This window comes from Aplidium turbinatum, chromosome 10, assembly GCF_918807975.1.
Source record: "Aplidium turbinatum chromosome 10, kaAplTurb1.1, whole genome shotgun sequence".
Taxonomy (NCBI): domain Eukaryota; kingdom Metazoa; phylum Chordata; class Ascidiacea; order Aplousobranchia; family Polyclinidae; genus Aplidium; species Aplidium turbinatum.
Genome location: NC_137481.1, coordinates 17,411,331 through 17,427,278, shown reverse-complemented (window position 1 = coordinate 17,427,278; position 15,948 = coordinate 17,411,331). Strand labels below are relative to the sequence as shown.

Below are 15,948 nucleotides of genomic sequence, written 5' to 3'. Positions count from 1 at the left end.
ACAATAAAGCACAAACAAAATGGTTGTTTTTCAGCTAAACGCAACACAGCTAATCAATAGCACACAAACATGGTCTGTGAGCACTTATGTTATAAACATCTGGTCATGGAAAAGACAGTAGGAGGAGCAATGAGTAAAAATAAATGCAGCAACTTATTTCTTAATCTAATTTGAAGCTTTAAACGTGTCTTTAAAGTGCAAACATTTAAACTTGTTATAGCAACATAGCAAATCAATGTATTCAGCAATTAAACATAAATTCTGGGTAAAAGTTTCCTGAGAAAGTGATTGGAAAAGAGATCAACTATTTTATAAGTTCACATTCCACACAGTTAAGAATGTTAACCCAGTAAAAGTGTGTTAAAATGTAATGCAAGTTGATTGATCTGGGAGGTAATAACATAAATGTATGATCATTACAAGAAAACATTAATCAAAGTCAAATTAAAACAAGAACAGTTTATTTTCTAAATGAAAATCATGCTAGCTGGAGAAAGACAAATCACTCCCATCTATCAAATTTGTAAGTTTATCAAGAACTTGATAATAATTATATTTCACATCAAACTCCATGTCAAACCAATAATTTACTGCTATAGTTGAATCAGTTTGTTGAACGTGATGAAACCAGAGTGAAGGAAGATATAAAACGTCTCCTGCTTCAACAGTGCAGATTAAGGCTTTTGCATGTTTGAATTGAGGATACAATTTGTACTGGGGATTAAGTGGATCAACAGCAATCCAAGGAACTAGTTGACTGCCACCTACTGAAGAATCCTTTATAGACCAAAGACCATCATGATACTCATACTGGGCAACTGGATATTTTTTATATGGAATAAAAGGTCGATCTGATGGAGGATATAAAGTGAAGGTTTTTGCACCTTTTATAACACAATAAATATTTTCATAGTGATCTTTATGAAGTGAGGTTATTGCTTTGCTTTGCCCCATCCAAAAGTTTACAGCATCTGGCTCCTTGTTAAAGGCTTCAGATGCCCAATGTATGTTGGATTCAATATCATTCATTAAATCAGCAAACTCTCCAGTTAAATTTGAGTTTTGTTTTTGAATGTAGTACACCTCATTCTCACTAATATTTTTAAGCTTTTCTAAGAAGTCTTTCATGAGCATAGTACGCTCTTCAGGCAAAACAAAATACTTCTCTGTAACTGCGTCTGCTAAACCGTTTGGTGTAATAGCAACTGTAACAAGTTTGTCTCCGATTTTTCTGTTCAAATACTCAGCATTCCATTTACTAACAGCAGGCCAATGCTTTATTGCATCTTTAAAAATACATGGCAAATTCTTAGAGACAAAGTTACGGTGGAAGTCCAGTGCAGAAGGAACAGATGTATAGCAAGGAACATTGCTTCCCAAATACAATTCTTTAGCTTCATTTGCAGATTCAATTAAACAACATCTAATGGCATCAGTAGAAACATTGAAAGTGTCACCCATTATCAGATAACTTCCACTTAAAACAAAATAAAGATAGTGATCAAGTAATGCCATCGAATTTATCCATTGTAGAGTTCATTTGAACAATGAACATGGATAAAATGATTTCTTTAGAAAACAAAATTGTTAACCCCTTAGCTGCAGCATTTTAAAGCGAACGTCAACAATGCATTGCGGGTTTATTTAGCAAAAGTTGACAACGCAGTGCAGAGTTTTATCTTTTGCCTCAAACCAGAATGCTATTGCGCACTATGTTTTGAAAAATAATGATAAAAGTGAAACAATTTGAGTTGGGTAGCAGAAGTACAAGTATTTACAAACATTATCAAAATGCGGGTGATCAAAGCTGCCAATGTTTTCTTCACTACGTTACACAATACAGTAGTGTACTTTAGATTAGCTTACATGTTAGCCCAGTGTGGTGAATGAATGGTCTAAGATATTTATGCTTATAATATTCCAGTGAAAATTGTTGTTTGGTGTGATATGCTTGGTCACAACGGTAAACCATAATCTCTTCGTGGGAAAATTGTAACATAAGATTCCCGGATCCATTCGTCTGTATGCAATGATCGCAAGAAACACTCTTCTGGAAACGTCTATTCGAGAATTGTATTTCTGTAAAAAAATAGCCCACGGCTGTCGAAATTGGGACGCAACACGGTACGCCACTAAAACTTGTCACTACAATACAGATTACTTGGATAAAAGACGGAATTTTCGTCCAGCTGGCAAGCACTAAGCAAACAGTTAAATTTGCGACTAACTTTCAAGCAACCATTTTACGAATGACTAGAATAATTTGCTATATCTCAAACTCACGTAAGCAGTTATGTGACGCAATAATGAAAAGCATTGTCAAGCAATTCAAACAGGTGTTCAAAGGTGATGATGCAATGTTTCATCAGGTCTTACGAACGATGGTGCAATATTTGGACATTTTCTAGCAATTTCCATGACGTAAGATGCCAGCTAGGTTAAGTAGACCATAACAGTTTTATATGACGTTTGATTTGGTGAACAATTGGCTGGAACAATGCTTTAAAGTGTTTTGTCACACCGAACAACTTGGTATTGTTTGCACGCAAATGCAACTTGGGTTCTTGCTGGCACACCGATGCTGGCAGAGCAATTCGAAAGTAATGTTTGAATTGCAAAACGTTCTATTACTTAACAATACCTTAAACTTTAATCAATTATATAGCAAAATTGTCAGATGCAGTTTTAACGTAAACTTTCCACACTGTTATGTTGCAAGGAATTCAATGATCACACCATGTTTATGGCGTGGAAAAACGAGAATGGCATGGTATCACGCCCTCAATTTCAGCAAATCATTGAGATAACTCACATGTGAGCCAAGTGCAATTTGTTACAAGCATTATGTTTAAAACTCAAATGGAAGTTTAGCACAAAAGCTTGGTCAAGTAAGGGAATGGCGCCTGCCGAAAACTCACATACAACACTTTTCATTAGGCTGTCATTTATTACTACATGTGTGCTTCTTTTTGTTTTATTTATTGCTGTTTGTTTTGGGCTTTTTGGCTATGCTAACTACAGACATATGGCCTATCTTACTTCATATCTACTATTCAGGCACGTTTTAAACCTTTCAAGGTTTTGCCACCTTTTCCCGTTCATTGACGTGCTGGTAGGCCTATATCGACTATTGTAGTTAGTAGTATTTTTTCGTCCCGGACAAGTGACAAAAAATAAAATGAATGAATTGTTGTCGTATCGTATTCTATTTCTAGTACTGTAGCCTACTGTAGTACTAGTAGCAATTAACGTAGTTTCACGCTTGACTGGTTTGTTTCCTAAATCACAGAGTTGCCAAAACATAAACAAAGAAAAAAATCAATTTGCATTCCTACTTTAGTGCTTTTGCGCTGTGTTTATTTTAGTATGGTGCTTACGGACTACGGTACATATTACTAAGACCCTTCTGATGATCTGTTAAAGGTGAAACAAGCTGTTAAGGTTTCAGATAGTAATAACTATATTTGATTTTATTTTATTACTATTTATGATATATCTCGCTATCCCACTACTATCCCACATATATCTCGCTATCTCACAAATCTGTGCTGCTGTCGTAACTTACTATTCTCGCAACAGACAAAACAAAGGGTTTTTCTCTTTTTATCAAAAAACGAAAACAGCTTGTAGAGACCTGGTGCTAATGCTTTATTGTTTTCTACACATTTTCTACGTAACATTTGTGTCATTGAAGCCAAGGCCTATGAGAGGAGGGTACGGAGGGTACGGCGTACCCTTGAGAGCCCAGGCCTGTGTTTGTTGGGGGGGCCAAAATTGTGATTTTATAATTTATGCGCAAAAATGTTTGGTTAAACTATCTCAAACGACTAAATTCAAGCATGAAAGTTGTCATTCTTTAGTCCTTAGGGGCCCGTAATGTAGCAAAAGGGCCCGGAAGGTAATTGAGTGAATTGCGAGCAAATTAGGGTCCCAATGTGGTGATTTAATGCTTGACGGGCAAAAATTTTCTGTTAAAAGAACCCTAAATTAAATCATAAAAGTTGGTTATTCTCCTGTCCGGGGGGGGGAGGGGGCATAGTGTAGCAAAAGCAGGTTTGAGCAAAACCCGGGCAAAAAGCTCGGGTATTTTTGTGTTTTTTGTGTTTTTTTAAAAACTATTTGAAAACGGTAGTTTCGTGCTTATTTTGCTTCAAAATGAATTTCGGAGTTGGAGCAAGAGCCGGAGAACACTTTCGGAGCAGGAGCGGAGCCGGAGTAAAAAAAAGTGACTTCTATCGTTCACTTCTGCTCAGACTTCTGCTAGGCATGTGGTGAATGCAAAAGTTAATGAAGAAAGGTTATTGATCAGATAATTAATTTGATTATGTTTTAGCAAGATGTTATATATGTTTGAGGCTTGGTAGAGAGCTTGACTTGTAGGCCTACAAGATACATGTAACGAGAGTGTTCAGTAACAACGGATTTAACACTTTTTATTAAATACACAAAAAAAAAAAAAAAATAATCTATTAAATCCAACGTTTTCGACACCATATCAGGTCCTCATCAGGAATAATTATAGGCTGCATCTAAGAAAAATAAATAAATAAATTTGAGAATTTTACATTAAAGCTGTAGCCTACAAGCAGTGTTGTACGTTGACGCCGTCAATTTGACGGCGTCATTTGACGGCGTCAACTTTTAGTTGACGCTGAGGCTAGCGCCGTCAATTTATTTTTCAGTTGACGGAAGTGATAGCGCCGTCAACTATTTTGCCGATTTTAAGCGTCAAGCGCTAAGCGTCATTTTTTGTTTTCATGGAAAATCTCGTTTCACAATAAGAGTTTCACAATGTATTCTGGCCAACGCGACTCATCCGAATTGATTGATTGGTTTATTTTGTTGTGCAATATTATAACAGCAAAATCATTAAATGATGCAGCACGCTTAACAAACACAATTGAAACAAAGAAAAATACAAATGTACACTGCATCTTTGAAGTAAATCACAACGGGAAGCTGCGAAGTGACCATGACGGTCTTCGAGTCAAGCAGCCACCCTCAGCCAAGTCGATGATAAGCATCTAATAAACATTACACTAAATTATCTACACTTGTAACAAAGAGTCAAGACAGAAACAAACTTGCATCCATAATATGTCAAAATGTCAAGTTCCAATATTAGGTGTTGATAGTCATAACAATTAAAAACTTAAAGAGTATTGGTCCACATTAGTAAATTACACTGCATTCAACTTTAATATTCTGCAATTAGATAGTTTTTGTAAAGTTTTTTAAATAAGTCAAAAGATTTTTTTTTTATATCTAGTGGGATTGAGTTCCATATTTTTACTCCACTATACTTGATGCTTCGTTGAAGTTTTGAAGTAGCATACAGAGGTACGAAGTAATTATCATTTTTGATTGAACATCTAGTTGAGCGATTATGAACGTTTGATGTTTTTTTGAAGTAATTCGAAAAAGTACACGGTAAAGCATTATGGTTATATTTAAACATTAATTTAGCAATCTCTAGTTTGTATATGTCTTTTATTTTTAGAACTTTTACCTGTTTGAAGTAAGGCGTAACGTGTTCTGACCACAACCCTCCAGCAACTATTTTTATTGCTTTGTTTTGCAACTTTTGTAGTTTCTCGATATATGCTTTGTATGTAGAGCCCCAAATGGCTATTCCATTCATAATATGTGGGTGTATGAGCGAATAATACAACTGCAGTCTAGCATTGAAAGGAAGAAAGTGTTTAAGTTTCGACAAAATACCAACAGATCTAGCAAGTTTAGATCTAAGAGCATCAATGTGAGGTTCGAATGAGAGCTGTTTATCAATTATTATTCCAAGATACTTAGCGTGGTCGACGGTTTCTAGCTCAACAGCCCTATAGAGAACATGGAATTCATCGAATTTGTTGTAGCCTTTTTTAGGAGGAATTACTAATAGATTGGATTTAGAGGCATTAATGGTCAATTTGTTGGCATTAATCCAACCTTCTACAGCAGCTAATTCAGCATTAAGTTTGGTTTGCAATAAATTTAAGTTATCAGCTTTAACTATGAGACATGTATCGTCCGCAAACAACCTTGGCATTGTCGACATGCTGTTTGGTAGGTCATTTATGTAAATTAAAAACAAGAGTGGACCTAGAGTTGAACCTTGAGGAACACCATACTGGATAGATTGCTGTGTGGAAGTATCTTGATCAATCGCAACATATTGTTTACGGTCATTCAAGTAAGATGAGAGAAGATCGTTTGCAACTCCACGGACACCATAGTGGTCAAGCTTCCGCAAGAGCCGTTTATGGCATACAGTATCAAATGCTTTTTTTAAGTCGAGGAAGGCAAGTCCTGTGAAATCATTGTTCTTTATTTGTTCGTAGGTAGTGCTTATTATGTCAAGGGCAGCATGTGTAGTTGAGTGATTGGAACGAAATCCATATTGTGTGGGTAAGAGTGAAGAATTTTTATTAAGAAAGCTGGAAATCCTTTTGTAGATTAGTTTTTCTATTATTTTTGAAAAACACGATAATAGCGAAATAGGTCGGTAGTTAGTAATTTCTTGTTTACTGCCAGACTTATAGACAGGTATCACCTTGGCAATCTTTAGTTTTTCCGGAAATATTCCATATAGAAATGAATAATTAATCAATGCTGCAAGCGGAGGGGCAACAATATTAGAAACAGGTCGAAGAAAATACGGGGAAATGTTATCACAGCCAAAAGCTTTGTTTATATTTAAAGCATGTAGCTCATTGATAACTTCGTTAATATGGGCTGGTTCCAGGTAGATCGAGGTAGGGACACGGTTCCTTAAGTAACTGAGATAACCGTTCTCGTCCCCAGGTTCAACACTTTCAGCTAACTTTTTACCAATATTACAAAAAAAGTTGTTAAAATTATTGGCAACAAGCTTTGGCTGGGATATTTGCACTCCGTCAACATTAACACTATCGATAACTTGTGTTGACTTGTTTTTGTTGGGTAACAGTGAATTTATGATTTTCCAAGTTTGTCTGGCATCGCTTTTGTTTGTGCTAAGTTCGCGTTCATAATACTGTTTTTTAGCTAAAAATTTCAGTTTGGTTAATTTGTTAGCATATTTCTTATATATAAGCTTATTTGCTTCGTTGCCTATTAAGAAGTGGGTTTTATACATTTTTTGTTTATTTTTTATGGACACGTAAAGTCCTCTAGTTATCCAAGGTTTTCTTTGTAATTTATTATTTTTACGAGAAAGTTTTTTTAGTGGAGCGTGGTTATCAATTACGTTTTTTATTGCATCAATCAGTTGCAAAAATTTGTCATTTAAACCTTCGGGGGACACATTCGAAAGAGAATACATGAATTTGTGCATGCTTCCAGTTAATTCCTCACAATAAGCAGCTAAGTCGAGATTCCGTTTATCACGGTAGTAGCATGTTGAATACTTTGTTGGCACCCTAAAGTCTGAAACAAGGCAAAATACCGGCAAGTGGTCTGTGATGTCATAATTAAGAACACCTGGGGTTACGCGGTGGGTAATATTGTTAGTAAGGATGTGATCAATCGTGGTTGAAGAGTTTTCCGTAATTCTTGTGGGTTTGGTTATTAGTGAGTGAACACCATTACTTTCAAGCATGGTGAGATAACTTTTAGAGAGGGTAGAAGGGTCAGAAACATTGATATTAAGATCACCTAGGATGAAATATGTTTTCTTTTCATTGTTGAGTTTAGTCAGAGTAGTGTCAAGAGCTTCAACAAAACCAGATTGATTTGATCGGGGATGTCGATAAACTGCACCTATTATAAGTTTATATTTAGAATTGTTAAGATCAATGGATATCCATAAGTTTTCACAGTCGTCGCTATCGATTTGAAAATTGTTTATGACTTTAAATTTGTAGTCCGTTGAAATATATATTAGAACACCGCCTGCAAAAATACCAGAATTTTCATAGACATAATCGTAGCCCTGTAGCGATATATTAACAAGAGGTTTTTCCTTAATGCGCGTTTCGGTAACACAAATAATATCAGGAGCATTTTCAAAAGTTTCAAGAAATTCATGCAGAGTATCAATATTTTTTTGAATGGACCTAATATTTATATGCAGGGCGAATAGCAGGTTATTTTGATTATCTCTAAACACAGACGAATTAGGTTCATAATAATCACACAATCTTATATTTGAAGATAAACAGGATGCAAGCGATTCATTCAAATCGAATTCATTTTCAGGATTAAGGGTGACAGCTTGACTCGTTCGCTCAGAATGTAGAACGCAATTATTATTACAATGAGACAATATAGGCCGCTTGTGAATTTGCGCCATAGAACAGACAAGAGGTATCGCAGTAACAATTGGTAAGAAGAGTGAGATGAGTGAGTGAGTGAGTGAGTGAGTGAGTGAGTGAGTGAGAACCAGTTTTTGCGTTGGTTGGAATGGCTCCCTGGAATACAAGCGGAAGAAGTTCGCCAAATGGTGATCACCCATGTATTGAGAACGAGGGATCAGAGATTGAAAGCGAAAAATCCATGAATGGCATCGCGGACGTTGAATATACTTTATTTCAAGAGCTCTATGCCCCTGAAAAGAGCGATGTTGGTGCAGTGGACCTCGTTAAAAGATTTATACATGCTAAACTATCACAGCACGCTTGGAACAGTGATACCTTTCCGACTAAACGTTTTCAACTTGTTTTTGAAATACACCACACCAATACCAACCAGCGCTGCTGTGGAACGCATGTTTTCACTTGGAAAGGACAATATGCGCAGGGGCGCCGGGAGCAGGGGAGCGGATGCCCCCTGCCCTCAAATTTCTGTGGATGGGGAGGGAAGAGGGGGCAATGGTGCCCTTTTAAGGTCATATAAGCTACTGCACACTTTACAATATAACAATTTATGCTATTCGCTTTTAGCCTAATTATAATGTTCTATTTTTGCCTCAAAATCATATTCACGACACAAAATTCTCCATCACAGTAAGTTATATTACATCATTATAAAATAGCATGATGCCCTTCCGTGCCATTGTTCTTTGTATAGCGGACGCTTGTATCATTATTCGATAATGAGCTGATGGATGAGCATTATCGCTATATCTTATCTTAAAACTTAAAAAAAATGGCCTTTCAGCAACAAAAGTGCCCTTTTTTCATACTCCTGCCCCTCCAGTCAAAAATCGCTCCGGCGCCCCTGAATATGCGTCCCAAACGCAGCAAATTGTCAGACAAACGTTTTGAAATGCTTGTTTTTCTGCAAGGAAATAACTAAATATATAGGCTGAGCAGCTAATTACAATACAGTGTCAAAACATAATACCGTACCTGCTCTTTATTTATAGCTATTGTTAGCCTGAACTTGGTTGAAATATTTCCGTTTTATGAGACGCTGGCAAAGAATAGCGCTACAAATTAGCGCTGACGCTGACGCCGTCGATTTCTTTAAGAGCTTACGCAGTCCTTTACGCCGTAAAGTTTTTAGGCAATTCGCGCTGACGCTGACGCCGTCAAATTATTTCAATGACGCGTACAACACTGCCTACAAGCGACACCTCTCAACAGCACCATCAACAACTGACACAAGAATATCATTTCTTTTGCATTCTGACAAGAGAAAAATAAATTGAATTGATTTCAGTGCAGGATACACAAATCGGCGAGGGACAGATGACATAATATGCACATCACAAAAAAATAATTTTATTGCAGCCTGATACTATTATTGTGCACAGATGTCCAATTCTGCACTGAAATGTTGTATGACGTGCAATATGCCTAAGCAAACATTACGCGTTTTACCCAAGACAAAGGAGGCCCGTAGTGAAAGGAGGGCCCGGAATGACTCTTCGTACCGCTAGTGAAAATTTCTCTCAGAGGCCCTGATTGAAGCCCACAAGTTTAAAAGCAGAAATTGGTTGATGAATCGTAATCGCTAATTATTTTGAAATTTTTAATGTTTAATTATATTCGTAATATCTCCACCCCGTTAGCTCAGTGATTACGAGCCCGACTCAAGATCAAGAGACGCAGGTTCTGCTCTCAGGGTATGCGCTTGAGCAACGCATTTTAGGACTACTCTCCATTCAGCGGCAACTAGTGGATGGAATAATTTCCAACCAACAAGACTTCAACAATCGGAAAAGTTCACTCTATCAATCTCGGTAACTGGCCCTGCATCAAAAGCCTCTGCAAGAATGCGAAACTACCAGGAATAACCTAACCTATCAAGCAGGCGCGGATCTAGGAGTTTTTTTTGGGGGGGAGCCAGAAAATTTGAAAATGAATTAAAAAGGAAGATAAAAAGATAAAACAGATATGAACAATCAGTGGCGTAGCCAGGAATTTGGGGGGTTTTGAGGGCCGGCGGGCGAAGCCCGACGGCGTGTTCGACAAAGGTGACACCCAGCGGCGGGGGGTCTGGGGGGCCTCCCCCAGAAAATTTTGAAAAATTATTTTGAATTTGGTGCATTCTGAGAGCATTTTCAACAAAAATATGGGTATAAATATTCCTGTAAAATGGTGCTGTCCGGTGGCATAGCAAATGGATAAGATCATGTTTTCTTCGGCATTTTTTCGGTAATAAAGCTAAGTCTCTATGTTTTCTTGTTGCTAATTTCTGGCTGAGATGTTTGAATATTTGGTATTGGCAAAACTCGCTCTTTTAATGCAGTTTCGCTTAAAACTAGGCAAAATTTGTTTTAGAGACATAGAGACTGAAAGCATCATTCTCAATATCGTGACGTCACACGCGTGCCAAAGGGGGGGTTGTAACCCCCAACATCCCCTTGGCTCCGCCACTGTGAACAATGATACTACGATATATACGATATGCTATAAAATATTCATCAATAAATTTTGCTGGAATAAAAATTGCTAAGCATGCAAAGTAAACCTGAAATCAGGTTTAAAACCCTGTATGTGCAGTGTCCATGACCAATTGGATATTTGTATGTTTGCAGACATAATAGCCTACGGTAATTGATTGAAATTATGATGAAGACTAAAAATATAAAATGATTCAGGTTTCAGATTGTGTCAACTAACGTCGTTTGGCTCAGCGTTGGTTTCAGCTGAGCCAGCTCCAACAAATGTTGCTATTAAAATGTATAATCGATGGATAATTTTAACCTTAATAATAACAAAAAATAATCCCCCCCCCCCGGGATAAGTTAAGTCCGCTGTGAGACTAATATCAGCTGTTTAGAAGCATATCAAACCATTCAACAATTTCTCACAAAATTTCGGGGGGGCCCGGGCCCCTTGGGCCTCCCCCATGGATCCACGCCTGCTATCAAGGCTTTGTCAGTCTGAAGATAAAGATTCAAAACCAACCAACCATAGCCTACCTCTATTTGGACAGTCCTTGCAATAATGCATTCTGACAACATTTATCAATCGGTCTTCGATTTCTGATTCGAACAATGCTTTCATACGGCATAGTCTAATATATCTAGTCAGCAGTCACTGTCACTTTTTACATTGATTCAACGTAGGCTTACGTTTTGTCAATGTGGAAGAGGACTAGTGTGCTAGGTATAAGACCTACGTAGCCTACGTTCTGTACGACCTTATTGAACATTTGGATTAAACATTATGTTTAATAACTCTACTTTGGGCATGCATTTTCTTGTTGCTGACCTGGACTTTTGTCAGTCATAAAAATCTAAAAACATGGCTTCAATAGATTGGTTCCTTTTTACATAGATTCAACGTTTCCGCGCGTTGCACCAGGGTGGAAGAGATTCATTTGCTTCAAATTGTCTTGATTACTTAATGAACTCCGCTGCAGTTTCCATGTTTGGGCATTTTTTGTTCCAGACAACACTCCAGACAACAAGTGTAAGGTATTCTAGATTAGGCATCTTCCAGATTATTTATTTTTAGGAGTTGTTTGTCAAACGCAGTCTTGTTGGACTTCTGAATTTCATGTCCATTGTCCATGCCTTCAAGTGTTACACGTTTTTCTGTGCATTCAGATTCACCGTCTATCAACAATCTGAACTCACGAAAATAAAAGGAATTGAGACTCATAAGCTACCTCTTGTCATTGAAGTAGGCTTGGCCTAATCGTCACGTGCAGCAGTGATCTGTTGTTATCAAGGTCAATCGTTCATTCACTATTTATCAAATATCTTTCATCACGAAAATATAAATGTAGTGAGCCTATGTGAAGAGGGTGGCAATTTATACAGTTATCCAAGGACGGCAGATGGTGCTACTACGGCTACGCCATTGGCCAGAGCGTTGTGGTTGACATAACAAAAGAAGTTTTACAATATTTAGACCAAAATTTTTCGAAGGTGGTATCGTCAAAAGCAACTTGACATGAAGACGGAAGGCGACGCGTTTTTCGTTTTGGTCCAAATACAGTATATGCCCAAAATGAAGCGGTAAAGACACGAACTCGGTAGGCTATCAGCAACAAAAAAATACATAGCAAAATCACAATAATACAAACCTTGTAGCCTGCTGAAAACTACCTTTTTTAAACCTCTGCAAACATATAGGTTGTCATGGTCGGAAATAAAAACAAACTTAGTTGAACTAAATGAGCAAATTATTGCTTGATAAAATGTGGGAATCTTAATCTTCGGACTGCAAAACTTCTTTGAGAGTTTAATCCTGTCAGTTTCGCATACTTGTTGAGGGTTTGAACCACTGATGCAGGCCCAGTCACCAAGTTTGACTGAGTAAAGTTTACTGTCACTACTAAAGTGTTGTTGTCTGTGAATTATCTCATCCGCTAGATGGAGAACAGTCCTTAAAATACGTTGCGTAAGCGCACACCCCACAATCGAAAATTATTTGTTATAATTTGCAGCGTTACCAAGCCGATTCATTATCATCTTCGTCTTTGTTTCGTATTGCTTTATTTTTATTTTTTGAATTTGAAACAAAATGATTTGCAAATGATCCAGGCTTACAAGTGATCAGCATAAAAATAGTATCAAAAATGTTGTTACATTTTTTTCAAAAGAATTTGATAAGGAATCTCTTATAATTTTGATCAAAATAATTCGATTTAAATAGCAGTACATTCGAAAAAGAGCATGATACCCAGTTACCAACCACCCTTTTTTTACAAACCACAGCTTTCCGTGGTCCTCAAAATTTCAATTTGGGGAGGGTAATGAAGCACTTCAAGACCAAAAAAGGGCACAAAGAAATTTTCAGAACAGGTAGATGTTTGTTTGCAATGCACTCTCATGCAGTTTGCACGTGGCCCACAAAATGAGAAGTTTGGCTCTGCGTGTTCGTGATCATGCAAGTGCTGCGTGATTGCCTCGTGCTCACAGAGTTGGACTACTCTTCTAACCGACATTGTTGATCAGTTACTCCACGTGTGTTTTTCTGATTTATTTACCTTTCTTCTTCTCTCGTATTGTCGCTATATGTCAGGGCATCTGTTGGTTAGCCACTGCCTGGTGTCGTCATCGATGGAAATTAGGCCTTCCATACCATGGGGTGGTCTATATAGCCGGCAATCCTTGATAATGTGGGCTGCCGTCTGCATTTTGCCACACTCACAAGCAGCACTCTCTGCCAAGCCCCAGCGCAACATGTCTGCACCATAGCGTCCAACACCAGTGAGCAAACGGTTACGCCTTGATGAGGCAAGTCTAGAGAGGCCATGTCCCAGCTGGTTTTCGGACGGGGATCTGAATACTTGGCGAAGTGGGGACGTGCTGCTTAACCATTGTTCACACCACGCCGCGTGGCACCACTGTTTGCTAGGGCTTCCACCAAAGGCTGCCAGAAGGTCTTGTGCAGCGCGTACAAATGGCTTTCTTGATTTTAGCCGCTTTAGCCTTTCTTCTCCGAAGATCCCACATAAGGTTTCCCAGCCAGCAAAACCATTTTTTCTTACATTGATTCAACATCTACAGATGTTAAATTAAAGCAAAAACAACAGATTTTGCTAGCAGAACACTGAAACGTGTCTGGCTTTGGACAAAGCATTCACACACTGATTGTTATGATTGAATACCTGGCCTTCTTGGGTACATCACGAATCGATTTACAACAATCTCAAGGATGCTACTAGTAGGCCAGTAACGGATGTAAAAATATGGCACCAGATCTTTTGAAATGGCGTCAGATTTCCGACAAAGCAAAAATGTGGAGAGAAAAAGAACAACGAAAAATTGTGGTTTCAAGAAGCAAGTGTGTTGATCTAGGGGGCTTGCTTTCCAGTAGACTTTAGAATAAATTTAAACCTATTAACTCTATTAACACCGTAATAGATTAATTTGATTGTCCACTAACTGAGTGAGCAATGGGTTCCCTTTGAAATATTACTTTCTTATTTTTTGAAGGGGCACATAAATTTTCTATCTCTTAATACACTTATGAAAACACACGAGCCCAATGCCTTCTAACTAAAAGTATAGTGATTGAGCGACCGAAACAGGCAAAAATCTTGCAGAAACGGAAAACAGTTACATGATTTTTCTTGTTCTTTTTTTTATTGGGGGAGAGCATGTGACCAATTGTCCCCTTCCTCTTCGTTTACATCCGCTGCTGTTATAGTCTGAAGTGAAGTTTGTCTCTTTGTACCTTTCGACTATAAAATAACTGTTTAAACAAGAAAAGTGAAAATAAATAAATAAATCAGCAACTTCTCTCAACATGAATGAAATCTTGCTCCTTTCTTTATTTTCACTTGTTGACTTCACCTGGCATTTTTTGCGGAGCCTTCCCTTCAACATAGGGAAATCCGACCGATGTTTATAGAAACAACTTTTCAAGTTGGCCTACTTGTGGTAATGCGCTCTGAGTTTTTATTGATGCATGGAGCAGTCTCGAGTTGGTGGAGGTTTTTATAATATTGTGGATTCAAAGTCAATTATTTTTCACACTCTACAGCGCTATATAAAAACAAGCATTATTATTATGTTATCTCACTTTACTAATACAGCCCAGTCTATCTCAGAATAGTTGCATTGCAATTGACAAAGTCAAAAAACATATCGCTTGTTGCTTTAAAAGAAAGTTTTCACTTAGACCCAACGGCATTTGCTGCTCACAATGGCATTTAATCGTGCAATATTTTCTCAGGCTGAGAAGCTTCTTTTAAAGTTAAAGTCACACACTTTTAATTTATCTAAGTAGAAACGATATGAAAGTTTGACACAAGCCTTGTAGCGGAAAGATATATAATTATAGCCTATTTTTTTTTTTGATGAATTGGTTTTGCTTGCAACTGCAAAACTACAGCATACGCTAGGTGCCGCTAGTCGGACAGTGCATCATGCATCACTAACGAAGTGCTTGCCTATGCACTATGCAGGTCTAAAACAGAACAATTTTGACTTGATTGTACCATCTTTTTTATTTCCAATGCCAAAAATTGCAAATAAAATCTAAAATGCTGTTTACACAATTTTTAATGAGACTTTGTTGAAATAAAATAGCTTATGTTTAAATTTTTCTTTAAATTGAAAGTTGTTTAAAATAGACTAACAAACTAAAAGTTGTTATGGTTAACGACTGAAGTTGTGATTTGCTTGTCATAGTTAGAAAATTGTCATTAGTCATTGTCAGCAAATCAACCGCTTTTTACACTAATTCAACGTCTGCAGACGTTGAATCTGCTTGACTAGAGTAATTTGTCATTCTGTTTGTGTGCTATCATTTGTTATCTTGAAAACCTTCATTGGGTGACGCAATATTGCAAGCACTTTTTTCGGAGGGTTTGAATGTTTTTTAAGATTTCTGTGCTGACGTTTATCGCAACAGCAAAAAAGTACGCTTAACTGTTGCATCATGCGAATCGCCCAAGAAGATAAATTTCAAAACTTTCCGCCTTGACTTTATATTTTGCGTCTAAAATACGATACTTACGTTGAAACAATTACTCAGGACATCAATGTAATTTAAGGTTAAGTCCTACGTTTTGCAGTCTCAACTGATGACAAAGCAGTTCACAGAAGCTCCCACCATCAACAACAAAATTTGGAAATTACGTAAATGCTGACAAAATGTAACCCAGGGGTCAGGGGTTCTC

At 37.4% G+C, this 15,948-nt stretch overlaps 1 protein-coding gene across 1 annotated transcript; it reads right to left on the bottom strand.

Moving 5' to 3' along the window:
• Window positions 1-53: 53 nt before the first annotated feature.
• Window positions 54-1,779, bottom strand: LOC145778695 (bifunctional peptidase and (3S)-lysyl hydroxylase Jmjd7-like). The gene has a single exon (XM_082590249.1). It carries the CDS (start codon window positions 1,513-1,515, stop codon window positions 484-486), a length of 1,032 nt encoding a protein of 343 aa, XP_082446375.1. The 5' UTR covers window positions 1,516-1,779; the 3' UTR covers window positions 54-483.
• Between the last annotated feature and the right edge of the window lie 14,169 nt (window positions 1,780-15,948).